The sequence below is a fragment of the Leopardus geoffroyi genome, chromosome A1 (assembly GCF_018350155.1).
Source record: "Leopardus geoffroyi isolate Oge1 chromosome A1, O.geoffroyi_Oge1_pat1.0, whole genome shotgun sequence".
Lineage (NCBI taxonomy): Eukaryota > Metazoa > Chordata > Mammalia > Carnivora > Felidae > Leopardus > Leopardus geoffroyi.
The window spans coordinates 140,970,149-140,984,005 of record NC_059326.1 but is presented as its reverse complement, the minus strand read 5'-3'; the positions used below and the strand labels follow the sequence as shown (position 1 = coordinate 140,984,005).

Here is a 13,857-nt window from a genome sequence, read left to right as displayed (position 1 = left end):
CAAAAACATGTATTCTCAGTCTTCTTGGACAGTAGAAAGGGGTTTCTGCATCCTGCTTCCCTACGAGGACCAGTTAGCGTTGTTTGTGCAAACACTGCAGTTCTGCCTCCCGCTCTAAATCATTCTGCTGTAGAGGCCCACAGTTCTACCAGCATGAAGACGCGTAACATGATTTAGCTCAGCGTTTGGTTCTGCATCACACGAGAACACTATTTTCTGATGGTAATAAGGGAGGGGACTACTCAGGAAAACAAAGCACAATGTCAAGGCGCCAACATTCTGATGTATTTATTCATGTTTGTGTTTGTGGATGGAAAATTTTTTTCCATGCTCCAGAGTTTTGTTAGCAACAAGACATTACAAATCAATAAACAACAGCTACGACTACTATCTATTGTAAACAGAATAATATACAGAAAATACACAGATACAACTACTTTGGTATACAGACATTTAATTGTTTTCTGTTCTAAGACGAATCTGAACACCGCCATTTTAATTTCTTTGTCGTATTTTCCCTTGAGATACAATTTTTTAGTGCCCATTGCTCTGCACTTGTCTTATCAGGGCAGGTTTGTAGCCTGCCAAAGAATTATAGAAAACTGTTTTCCTACCAAAGGCAAAGGAGGGTTTATCTGCTGCCATGTGGTCATCTATACATTACAAATGAAAAAGAAGCAAGGTACAAAAATAAATGCACGCTTGCACGCCCACGTGTGTGTCTACATATGTGTGCGTGTATGTGTAATGTGTGTCCAAGCCTGGGAATACTGACTGATTCGAAAGGCTCTTACCTTGCTGGTCATCAAAATCATATATAACAGCCATTAAAAACTCACTTAGCTAGCAGCATGTAAATCATGGGGTTGGTTATTCAAAGAGTAGACAAACAGATTTCTTGGATACTGTTTCCATTTGGGTTTTCCAGTTCGTATGGTTCCAGCTGGCGGTACTCAAAAGTCACACGATTTACGTGCTTTCCGCTAGAGACCATGCGCACCACCGTGTTGTCACAGCCAATTTTCATCTGGGCTATAATTCATGGAAAAAGCAAAAGGTTCCCTGCAGGTTAGAAACCACATAAACCATTCCTGTCGATAAGATCATTTAAACACAAAGAAAGCAGGGGGATGCATCTTCCTCTCACATACTTAAACCACGCACCTGCCATCAGGTGAAACGTTTTGTTTTCATTGTTATTATAATATATAATTAATTGTAGGATACTGAAATTGAACTCAGTTCTCCTCATGGGCAAAAAAAAAAAAAAAAAAAAAAAAAAAAAACAAAAAAAAACACTGTTAGCCAAATAAAACTGGCTGGAAAGAGGAGTTAAAAAGAAAATCGCAGGCCCAAAATGGCGTCCCTGAGACCAAGGTCCCAAACTGGGGCTGAATACCTAATTTAATTGTAATTTCAACCTCCCCTAGAAAAATAGCCTTAACCAGTCAGTCAGGAATTTTTCCATCAACGTCAAGGAATCTGCCACAGGGGCCCTCTCCATCCCCCCCAAGGAAGATGAGGTAATCTGCAGGATAAGACACCTTGCTTTTCCCCCTCAGGGAAAGTGACCTGCCTGGAACAATCCTTTTCTCTTGGCAAATTTCTTGTCCTACCCTTCTATAAAAACCTTCCATTTTGTACAATGCCTTGGGGACCCCTCTACTTGCTAGATGGAATGCTCCCGATTCATGAATTATTTCGTAAAGCCAATGAGATCTTTCAAATCTACTCAGTTGAATTTTTGTTATTTAACAGAGGCAATAAGACGTCTCTTTGCATTTTTCACATTCTCCTACCTTCGAGGCTTCTGTGGTAAATGCAGTGAAGGCAATCTGTCTACCATGCACCTCTGCTCTAGCTTAGTGTTCTCAGCAGGGGCAGTACCGCCCTCTAGGGACAGGTTGGGAATTTGCAGGTGTAGTTTTTGGTTGTCATAGTTCTGAGGATGCAAGTGGCAGTTAGTGGACATGGCTAGAGGACATAGTGCACCGATGAACATTACATAGACTAAAAAAAAAAATCACCTGCTAATTATTTTCTGAGCCTAGATAATAACTCTATTTTACATATAAACAAAAATGATTTGCATAGTTTAGATACACATGAATATACTTGCGTTTGTTCTATTATTTACCTGCACCTTTTCAGTCTCATTTTTTTCTGTGCTTCTTACATGGAATGGCTTTTGATATCCTTACTTCTCTTAAATCCAATCTTATTATTATTTGTATAAGCATCTGGCAACGTTTATGTCTATCTTCTAGTGCAGATATGACCAAACAAGTGTATATTGAAACTCACATATTTTTATCTAAAATTTCTTTCATTTCTCCACTGTCAAGCTGGTCCCTGAGGCAAGATTTATGTGCCCTACGATGATTTTTTTCTGCTATTTTAATTTTGTCCATCTTTCCCTCCCCCACTTTGTCTCTATAAGGCCTATAGCATTTCTGAGAAACATGAACATTATCATTGCATAACAGGTACTTCACAAGCCTGTGCCTGGGTTCAAATGAAGTAAAACAGCTAGATACTTTTTGAGGTAAAAGCCAATTTAGATACATAATAAATATAAAACCTATGTTTCTTTTATATAAGCACCAGGGAGTCTAGGTTAAGCTTCTGTGAGGAGTCCAAATTTAATTTGCTTTAAATTACTTGAAACGTCATTCTTTTTCTGATATTACTCTAAACTTTAATATATATAACATGCTCTGTTTCCTTCGTTAATGTGCATCGTATTTGCTTATTACTGGACATAACTGCACCAAAATTACTCTGGCTTCAATTACCTACATTTTAAGGCAAGAGTAGTCTTTAGACCTTAATCTACTCTTCTTACCTAGTGCAAATGCATCTCCTTACAGGTGCCCTCCTGCATGGAAGGATCCAGTGCCTCAGAGAATGTAGTAAGAGGCGAGAAAAGCCACATGTACTGATGGTCTAAACCAGCAATTTCCAGCCACCCTCACCATACCTGGGCAGAATCAAATGGAAAATCTTCACTGATCCCTAGCAAAGAATATCTGGTTCTGTTGGGCATCCTGTGCACTGACCTGGTCTTTTATTCCCAGTGACCACTTCTAGATTTTAGAATGTATTTCTGTTTTTGCAGTAGTCTTTCAGAAGCTGGTTTTGCTCCTAGAAGTTGGGGACATTCAGCAGTTCTGAGAATTTCTGATAAAGAATATCACTTTTTAATTTATGTGCTACGAGTAATACACACATACACATATATTTAGGAAATTTATTTGGATATTACTATATTATTATATTGTAACTAATTGATGGCATATCTATTTGACCTATAGTTTTCAGTTAGTAAACTCTTTGGTATCCAGAGGACAAAAGCACCGACTTTCAGGAAGGCGGAAAGAGCACGGAACAAAAAAAGCTTTGTCTTTTTCATGGTCTTACTCAGGGCCAACCTTAAACATGCACCTGTGTTCCTTCAGAGGTTTCTTTTCCAGTGTCCGATATTTTGATAATGCATTCACTATAACCATACATATGCTCAAATGTAAAATCCTCACATTGGCTCAATGTACAAAATGGAAGTTTTCTAGGTGGAACCTGCCTTCCCATGTATAAAAAACGTGGGATGTTTTATTTAAGGAAGTATCAGGTTTTATTTAAGGAATCTTGATAGGCTCATAAGTAATAATCAAAGACACATCTCACCAGGGCCATGAAAGGAATAGCAGAGGTCAGCCAAAGGCATCATCTTGGAAGGGTCCAGTCCAGTTCCTCCCAACAGCTCCACAAAGTCTCCTATTCCCCCACAACCTGCTGAGGGGTTCTAAAAGAAGCAAGCAGCAGAGAAAGATATATTTCAACCAGTTACGGAAGTCAAACCATTTGACCGACTGCAATTTGGTGAATTCACTCCATTTGCCATGGACATCCTGGCAGTGCCATTTAATTTAACACCCAGGACTCCGGAAATTAAAAGATACTGAAAGGAAAAAATAATCATAAGAACTGCTTTTCTAAATCAGTTGAGTAATCATTTCTTTAAATGTGTGTGCATTAAAAAAATTTTTTTGTCAGCTCAAGGACTGGAATGATGCAATAGGAATCTATAAACTCCACATAAAATGAATGAAAATTGGATCTGAAAACGCTTTGCTTTGTAAATCATTTGGACATACATACTGAATTATTTGAATTTCTTAACTCATGCAGTCAGAATTTCTATTAATAGATAGGTCTTTACAGTTTTTCCTTCAACTCACCTCTTTCCCTCCTCTTTATAAAAGACTTTTCCTGCTATTGGGATGATCCTTATCATTTCTGCTGACAGGCATTTAGATTAGTTATAAGAATGCTAAAGAAAGAAAAGAACCCTAATTTGGGGCTTAAGCTACCTAGAGTCACCATTGTCTTTCTCCTCCCGACTAAAACTAATTTATTTTGAGCTACTCAAAACCAGAATGTATTCTTAGACTTTGTACAATCATTGTAACAACCACTTTCTGCTTCCCTTCTTCCTTTCCACACTGCTTTGTCCATACGCCCTTGTCCACAGTGCCTGTCCACGCTGCCTGTCTACACTACTTATCCACATTGCCTGTCCATACTGCCATGTCCATACTGCCTGTTAATGCTGCCTGTCTGCACTGCCTATCCACACTGCCTGTCCACATTGCCTTGTCCACACTGCTCTGTCCACTCTGGCTATCCACACTGCCTTGTCCACACTGTCTGTCCACACTGCCTATCCAAACTACCTATCCACCCTGCCTTGTCCACACTGCTTGTCCACACCACCTATCCACACTGCTTTGTCCATATTGCCTTGTCCATACTGCCTATCTACACTGCCTATCCACACTGTCTATCCACACTGCCTTGTCCACAGAAATTCCTGCATTTCACTCTTCCCACACAAATAAAGCAGCCACTTTCAGTCCCAAACATTGTACTTTGGGCCACCTATCTCCTGAGGTCAGGGCTACTAGCCTTTGTGGGCATGTGACCACAAGCCAGACAAGCCATACAAGGGCCTGTTGCTTGGTTTAATGCTGTGCTGTCACCATCTTGAAATTCTTAATACTTTTGAAATAAGGGCCCCCACATTTTCAGTTTGCACTGTCCCCCACAATTACATGGCCAGCTTCGCCTGTGATCTTCTTTATTGAGACATACTCATTGAGAGATCTAGTGCAGAGCGGCAAGATGCTCAGAAGTGAGCCACAGGGACCCTGACACATACAGAAAAACATCTAAAATAGACAATGTTAAGCACACACACGCACACACACACATAAAAACACACATTCAAACATGCAAAAGACATTGAGATGCAACTAGAACTAAACAACCGAGTAGAAAAAAATAGAATACCAACTGTTTGGCCAATACAAGGAAGCAGGTGGGGACACACATTTTTTAAGTGCTTACTGTATGCTGGGTCCTGTGCCTTGATGCTCTACACATCATTTCATCCAAGAATGAAACAGAGGCTTAACTAGCTCCCCTGTGGACAGGGCTTATGTTCTTGTATGAAGAGCTGAATAAGAGGTGAAGGAAAAAAACCTTAACTGCCTCTCCCTTGAGTAGAGGATGTCCAGGGGGAACATCTGTTAAGACTAAACTTTCCACTTGGTTCTTCAGGTTCTAAATTTCAGCAAGAGTGGTGAAGGGGAAAAGGCAGGCCCCGTAGAGAGAAATGGGAAGTAGGGGGGTTGGGAAGAAGTGGGTGCTATAATGAGGGAAACCAAACAAAGAAACATAGAAGTTAGACACCCGTTCCTTGACATTCAATGACTTCTCTCTCCTCTTCCCAAACATCTTAGCTATTCTTAGGAATGAGAAGTACTATACTACCCTGCTCCTCAGTAGTGATCCCCTAGGTTTCTCTGTTGACGTTCTGCCTCCCTGGACTAACCCACTATCATCTCTTGCCTAGACTGTGACAATGGCCCCTAGGGGCACTTCCTGTACCACTCTGGCCCCCATAGCCCATGCAAAGCCAGAATGGCCTTTAGGTAACCAATCCTCTCCCTCCTGCCTCGGACCTTGTTAATTAATTTGGTCATGAAGTCAGCAATTCCCAGCCACTCTCATCCCACCGAGCATAATCCAATGGATCATGTTGCTTTCCTGCCTGCCCCCTTTCAGTGCTTTCCCACTGCACTTACAATAAACTCCAAATCCTCAATATGACCTGCTGGGTTCACCACACCCTGGCTCTGCCCGCCTCCCTGATGTTGCTTAATATCCCCCCTTCCCCATACCTTTCTTTTTATTTCTGGAAGCCCACTTCTTCCTCTGAGCCTCTGCACTGCCATCTCCTCTGTCCCTGGTCCTTCCAGTGGCTGCTGGCTCCTTCTTACCTATCACTCATGTTTTACTTTAAATTCCTCCTTCTCAGAAGTTTCCTTTCCCGACCACCTTATCTCAAGGAGCTCCCGCCTCTCCCTCTACTGCATTGTCTATCACACCACTCTGCTTCATTTTCTGTAGGGCACTCACCGCTATTGCAAATGCATTGCATTGTTGCTGAGCTCAACCCACTAGAATGCAGGTTCCCTGTGAGCAGGAGCTCTGTTGCTCGTCGCTCATTTCCAGCATCTAAGATAGTGCCTTGCACGTGGAAAGTGCTCAACAAATATTTTGTAAAGGAATAGATAGATGCCTAGAACACTGCAGGCTTTAACATTTTTTCAAGGGGAAATACCAAAATTACTCCTCACAGCCTAGAATAACTAAAGGGTAGATCTCCCAACCTGCGATCATGCTTGCCATCTTCTACAGTATACATCAGGAATAACATATAATTGGTATCAGGACGAAGGGCTATGCCAAAGACATCTCCTTATTCTGGTCTTTATCAAAGGATCGTTCTTCCACTAAGGTTCAACTAAACAACCCCCCCCCCCCAAAAACAACAAAACAAAACAAAACAACACAACAACAAACAGGCACTAGCTCATGAATTCAGGGCTTAAAGGAAATTAGATACACACCTATTTTCAGTCCTGGTCCTATTTATTTGGTTTTTACTGGAATCTACCTAATTAGGAACAATGACTGTCTATGATGTCAGCAAATATATGAGCTATCTTAACCTAGAAATATAAGAAAGTATAAGGAAATGAGAATGACCCAGAGGGAAGAAGCTAGCGGTGCAAAAAAAAAAAAAAAAAAAAAAAAGGGAAAAAAGAAAAAAAAAAGATCAAGCTCAGCATTAGTTGTAAATTCCATACAGAAGTTCAAAGGACTATAGGTTGATGGAGCTTCTCAGCTAATATTTTCATGCAAAATGAATTGAGTTAAACATAATGCAACAAAATCTTCAACACTCTACTGTATTTTGCAACTTAAAAATCCAATTTTGTATTTTATGCTACACTTAGCATTCCTTCACAACACAGTTCTGTCAATGAGACACTTCCTTCGTGTCAAAAAAAAATTCCGATAATCAGAAAAACAGCTGTGTAGATGACTCACACTAGGTTCTGCTAGGAGAGAATTTCTGTAAAAGAGGCAAGTACCAGAGAGTTCAATTGTAATTACATGTCACAACTTTCCCAGTTGAAAACCTTTCCTGTATCACGAGAAAAGTAGTCAAGTAATCGGAAGGGGCACATGAGTACGCACCGAGCAGCGTGAGGCAAATAGAAGGGGGCTTTCATTAAAGAGGCGAGGGAAAGCGGATGTGGGGCTAAATCAACAGAAGAGCATGCTCCCACAATTTACTAATGTCCATGTTTGCCCTGTATGATTCCTCCTCCTCTGATAAAGCTGTGGCCTTAGTAAATGATTGGGAAGGAAGAAAGCAACTCACCTTTGACTGCAAACCATGTAAGTGTCCCAGGGTGAGATCAGATATTTTGATCACCACAGGATAAATTATGGAGAAGCTGCAGTTTCGATGCAGGTGCGGGACTACCAGGGTAAACCTTCCATTTGGGGTCTGGGAAATGACATTGCAGGCTTTGCGGAAAAACAGAATCACATTGTCATTACTGGGTATGCAGGGTTCTTATAGAAATTTATCCTATCCGGGGCGACTGGGAGGCTCAGTCGGCGAAATTTCCGACTCTTGATTTCAACTCAGGTCATGATCTCACGGGTTCATGCAATCAAGGCCCATGTCGGGCTTCATGCTGATAGTGCGGAGCCTGCTTGGGATTCTCTCTCTCTCTCCATCACTCTCTCTGCCCCTTCTCCACTCCCTCTCTCTCTCTCTCTCTCAAAATAAATATTTTTTAAATGTAATAAAAAAGAAATTTTTTAAATGTAATAAAAAAGAAATTTATCCTATCCTTATTCTGAGTTCCTATTCATGATCTAGGGCCATGTGGACTGGAAGAGAATATGTATCACAAGGGCAATCTGGATGGGGAAGGAGTGGTGGGTGGGTGTGGAGTGACGGGGGGATAAAAATCACTGGTGATGTGCAGACATGGTCAGAAGGTTCTAGGTGGCAAGAGTGATTCTAATCTTGGGGCACCTGGGTGGCTCAGTCGGGTAAGCATCCGACTTCAGCTCAGGTCACGATCTCACGGTTTGCCCCGTGTCGGACTCTGTGCTAACAGCTCGGAGCCTGGAGCCGGCTTTGGAATGTGTGACTCCCTCTCTCTCTGCCCCTCCCCTGCTGATGCTCTGTCTCTGTCTCTCAATAAATAAATAAATGTTAAAAAAAAAAAAAAAAAAAGAATTCTTCTAATCTCAATCTCAGGGAGTTACCTTGTTTACAATAAGCACAAGACTTAAATTAGAAATTAATCAAACAACACTAGCTAGTGGAAGTTCTAGAAACACTTCATTAACTAGGGTCCAAGTTCCAGCTGAAAGTCTAGAAAAAATAAAGGCTCAAAGGTAAAGCCAGAACTAAAACCTTGCCTGTCTGAAACATTCACTCATTGAACTTGGAACCATAATGATATATTTTTTTAATGTTTATTTAGTTTTGAGAGAGACAGAATGTGAGTGGGTTAGGGGCAGAGAGAGAGGGAGACACAGAATCCAGAGCAGGCTTCAGGCTCTGAGCTGTCAGCACAGAGCCCAATGCGGGGCTCGAACTCACGAGCTGTGAGATCATGACCTGAGCCAAAGTCGGACGCTCAACTGACTGAGCCACCCAGGCGCCCCAGAATCATAATGATTTTTTTAAAATAATGAAGTAAATAAATAATAAAATTGTTACAAAATAGACTGAGAAAAATAGAAGAACAGTAGAGGAACAGTAGGGGAATGGTAGAGAGAAAGGGAGAGAGAGAATCCGAAGCAGGCTCTGCATTGTCAGTGCAGAGCCCAATGCAGGGCTCGAACCCACAAACCATGAGATCGTGACCTGAGCTGAAATCAAGAGTTGGAGGCTTAATTGACTGAGCCACCCAGGTACCCCAAAGATTTCTGACTTCTAACCACACAAATATAGGAGAAACATTTCATGTTGCTTTCTGGGATTATTCTAGCTCTCAAAATGGCCTTGCAGGGGTGGGGGAGGGGTTCTTTCAAAAATTCTCTTTTTTAAAAACTAAAAATTGGAATATAATACATTATTCTTTGGCAGATAAGGCCCCATTCTTCCACCACACAAAGTGTCAACATTAATACTATTGTCTGCAACCAAAAATGAGTGATGTTTTATTTTCCCGATTTTTAAAAAAATATTTTTCTCCATTTAACTCTGTAAATATATAGATGCATATATATATTTCGCTTCATGGGGAAAAATAATAAGCAGATGAATGAACTAATTTTGATTAGAATAATGTGTTTTAGGCCTGGGCTGTTCAGTTTTATACAGCATCTATGTTTGTATCCACCAGAAACGGAATAAGTTAGAGAGGTGGACTCAGAATTAGAGGGCAATGTTGAAGTCCTCTGGTCCAACCCTCTGCTCAGGACATGAACTCTGTCTACCACATCCCAGATATGCAGTCTTTCAGCCTTTGCCTAAATATCTCTAAGACTACAACTTCAGATCTGATCCCTCAAGCTTATCCAAAATTAATGGAATGACATGGAGGGATTACAGTTTGTCACTGAATCCATTGTCATGCCTCAGATTAGAATAAGACTAAAGAGAAAAAAATAAAATTCTACCCACCAAAACTTAATATCCTACCTAGCCTAGGAAATAAGTTGAAAACTGTGAACTGATTTTCAGAGCAATGAATAGGAAATATCATTTAGGTCATTTCTAATGACAAAAAAAAATTTTTCCATTCAAATCATTCCTCACTTCAAGTTTCTTAAGTCTGGTGCAATCACACTACCTATGAAAAGTGGATCTGACACTCCCTCCCTCCAAGTCCTTACTGATTGAGAAGAGAGGGAGCCCACTTACGAAAGAGGTTGGGATCTGTCTTTATGGTTACTGTAAATCCATTTCCTGGTTGACGAACCCGGAAGAAGATCATGGCCACATTCTGGGAGGATCTGATGCTCCTTCGGCTAAGACCACTGTCACAGAAATCTATGTACCGCTCAGTTGTGGGGAGAGGATGATCCTGGGAACTGGGGAACTTCTCCCCCTTGAGAATCCAACCATCAAATACCTTCCAACAAAAAACACAGAGAGAGATGATCATCTCCACCAACTCCTGAAGTCACAGGTGTGTTGAAATCTTACCTAGCAATGCACCTTCTGTCCTATGTCTGTCTGTGAGCAAGGGACAACCTGCACTTCCCTGCCCACTTGCTTTCCATCTACATATTTTTTGACCGTGAAGGTTGTCTGCAAGTATTATTGTTAATTAATGATTGGGTTTTTTTCCTCCAAACACCTTAAAGTATCCAAAGCAAGTAAACTTTATTATACTCTGTTTTATAATTCCAGCCCCTTTGATACCTGAAACTACAGCCAAAATACATTTTTATCTTGGTCATATTTTCCACACATCCCGTCTTCAGAAGAATTCCACACAAGCCTAATTTGGGTTTCACTTGGTCTCTTCCTTCTCCTCAGTTGACATATAAACAAAACATCTCAAAACTAACAAAAGAAAAAAACTAGAGCAGCAACTTCACCTACTTGCCCATGGTTATATGTGCCCATTTTCCTCACTTTGAAACTTTTGTTTCATATTAAAATACCAAGAACTGCTTCAACACTCAAACAGCAATGGCTGTTTAGGCCACTCAGGGCTTTTTACCTTCACCTGTTAAAGTCAGCTTGTTGGACAAATGGTCAGAGTCTATTGATGTTACTGTTAAAATCACCCCAGGTCTCCAATGTAACGGGTTGAGCCTGGTTCACACTGGCAAAATCACCAACTACTTCCGCGGATTGGTCCTCTTCTAAAAGGAGTCTGACAGATTCCAAAATCATTCCACTTGGGAGGTTTTTAATCATGATCCTTTTAACGGGGCTGTGTAACTCCATCAACCGTCCCAGGCTGACCCGGTAGACTTAGGGAGACCGACTAGGAGGAGGCATGTACAGAGGCTGGGGGACTCGGCCTTCCACCTGCCTCCGACTAGACTGGCTCTCAGCATCCCGCCCAGAGGCCCGGGCCCCAGGGCTTCCAGACCGAGCCCCCCGGGGAATTCAAGACAGCTCCCGCGAGCCTGCGACAGCTCCCCAGAGCCAGGGGCCGGCCTCAGAAGCGGGGCTGGCCCTCCTCGTGGCCCCGAGCGCCGGTGCCAGTCTGAATCAGTTTTCGTGTAACACAGCGCTTCTCGCCGCAAGTTCAATCAAGTCTTTGGGGGCGCCCGGGTCCCAGGAGCGCACGGAGGGGAAGTCAAACAACCGCGGCCGGAGCTCCGGGCGGGGTTCGCGCCCCACGGCGGTCCGGGGTGGGGGGGCGCCTCTCCCGTTCGGCCACCAGCCGGCTCCACGCGCCGCAGCCCCACGCCGGGCACGGCGCCCCGGCTCACCCCGCCTCGGGGCCCCGCGGCGGGAGCGTGCGCCGCGAGGAAGCCTCACCTTCAGGAAGTCGCCGCCCTGGCAGTCGATGGAGACCAGGTCGTAGTGGATGGTGACGAACTCTTCGGGCTCGCCGATGAGGAAGGCGGCGCAGTGCAGCTGCGGCCGGTCGGCGGTGAAGGTGAACTGGCCCGGGAGGCTCAGCATGTCCAGGCACCCTGGGGGAGGGGCAGTGGGGCCAGGGGGCCGGGGCTGCGGCCACCGACGCCCCGGCCCCGGCCAGCCCCTCCCCGCGGGCCCCCGTTCCCGGGTCCGCGGCGCCGGGTCCCCACGCGGAGCGCGTCACCCGCCCCCGGCGGGCCCCTGAGCAAGGGGATCGCGCCCGGGGTCGGCCAGGCCAGCCCCTTCCCGGCGGTGCCCGGGGCCCCGTAAGCGGGTGCGGAGCCCGATCTCATCACCTCCCCGCTGCCCCCGGATGCGCGCCGGCACCCCGACTCACGCAGCGCGCGGCGGTACAGCGGCTCCCCCGCCAGCTCCCGCTTCAGGTTGGCGCCCAGGAACCGGAGAGGGTCGTGGTCCGCAGCTTCCCGCAGCTGGCGAGGAAAACGCGTCAGTCCGAACGAGTTCAAGACTGCGGGAAAGGGGACCAGCAGCGGGGCACTCTCCCTGCCCCGCAGCGAAGAGAATAAAGTGAAGGGATCCAGGTCTCCCGCGTCCGCGTCCGGAGGAGAAGAGGTCTCAGACCCTTTCCCTCAGACCAGGGTGTCCCCAGGGGCCAAGGGAAGGACGTAGTGGCGAGGAGGAAGACCAGGAGAAAGAGGGGGCAGAAGATAGGGAAGAAAGGGCTAAGCCCAACACGGGCTGAGAGCTGAGGCAGCAGACCCACCCTCAAGGCTGGACACACACACACACACACACACACACACACACACACACACGGAAGATGTGACGGCTCAGTCCGGAGATCGCTCACCTCTAGGTACCGGCTCTCCCCTCTTAGAGCCATCAAGATGAGAATGAAGTAACACTGAAGTTTGAAGGAAGGCGACATGCCTGTCTTGCCTCTGCAGCTGGTCGGCTGGGCTCTGGAGGTCTCAGGCTTTGCTTCCCAAAACTACGCCCAGGCTGAGAGCTAGAAGCTGGTAGGGTCCCTTTGCTGGGTCTCTTTTATAGAGCAGTGAGGAGGGGAGGCTCTCTGCCCCTTAACTGATCTGAGCTCAGTAACCATGGGTTACCCTGTCTCAGTGACAAAGTGCGTGCTGATGACGAGGGTCCAGCTCTCAGCCACAAATTCTCAGAGTGGTCCAGCATTATTCACCAAGAATGATTTTAGCCACTTAAAACTTATTGAACTAAACTGTGGGACAAAGAAGGAGGTAAGGATAGAAAATAAAGGAAGGCGTTTGGCTTGACCTGCCAAATGCTGAATTATCGTTTCCTGTGGATATTTAGGGAATTTTCAGTGTTGCAAAGCCAAGTGACAAGGTTACACACATACATAAAATACCCAAACAGATAATCTTATCGTGCAGGCTTGTCACAGAACCTTGATGGAACCATGCTGGAAATCGTCAGAGATTATAGTGTTTGTGCAATTGCTCTTGTCTCTCAGGAAGGAACTTGAGGAGTTTTTAGCTCCAAAGAGAGCTGAACAGAAGCCGAAGTCTGATTCTGTAGAATATGGCAACAATGCAACTCAAACTTTCTTTCTGTCCCTTAGTCTTTGCTTTATCCTGGTCCAGGTTCTTGTAAGCATTTCCCTAACGGAAAGCTCACTCTGGCATCTGTGAACTTCTGGATTTTCACCTAGCTTTGTCATTTAGCCCAAATGTGTACACCATAGGACACACTCCTGGGCCAGCTAACGGTAACCATGACCTTGGCATCCATCTGAACGAGTGAGAGATGAAGTCATTCCATTTCACACCTTCAAATACTTGGATTATTTGAATATTCTGGTAGAAAGAACAGCCCAGAAACTTTACTATAACTGCTTACCAGCAACTGCACAGGGCTAAACAAATGAC

The 13,857-nt window shown here is 44.4% G+C and overlaps 1 protein-coding gene across 2 annotated transcripts; it reads right to left on the bottom strand.

The window, feature by feature from the left end:
• Positions 1-263: 263 nt before the first annotated feature.
• On the bottom strand, positions 264-13,206 carry LOC123607104 (corticotropin releasing hormone binding protein). Of its 2 annotated transcripts, none has more exons than XM_045496143.1 (7): positions 12,804-13,199; positions 12,330-12,423; positions 11,891-12,048; positions 10,310-10,520; positions 7,796-7,944; positions 3,685-3,802; positions 264-1,032 (listed from the first exon to the last, which is right to left on the bottom strand). In XM_045496143.1, exons 1-7 carry the CDS (start codon positions 12,879-12,881, stop codon positions 875-877), a joined length of 966 nt encoding a protein of 321 aa, XP_045352099.1. In that variant the 5' UTR covers positions 12,882-13,199; the 3' UTR covers positions 264-874. The 2 variants fall into 2 exon arrangements, with proteins under 2 accessions (XP_045352099.1, XP_045352108.1); XM_045496152.1 differs by lacking the exon at positions 264-1,032 and adding an exon at positions 1,331-1,942 and having other exon boundaries at positions 12,804-13,206.
• Between the last annotated feature and the right edge of the window lie 651 nt (positions 13,207-13,857).

Excerpts from the sequence above, each read along its gene's own strand:
- LOC123607104 (XM_045496143.1), bottom strand. The coding sequence starts at position 12,881 with ATGTCGCCTTCCTTCAAACTTCAGTGTTACTTCATTCTCATCTTGATG. Across the intron at positions 12,049-12,329 it reads GCTGTACCGCCGCGCGCTGC|GGTGCCTGGACATGCTGAGC; the intron begins GTGAGTCGGGGT and ends CCCCTCCCCCAG. Across the intron at positions 1,033-3,684 it reads CTATTCCTTTCATGGCCCTG|CCCAGATGAAAATTGGCTGT; the intron begins GTGAGATGTGTC and ends CATGAATTATAG.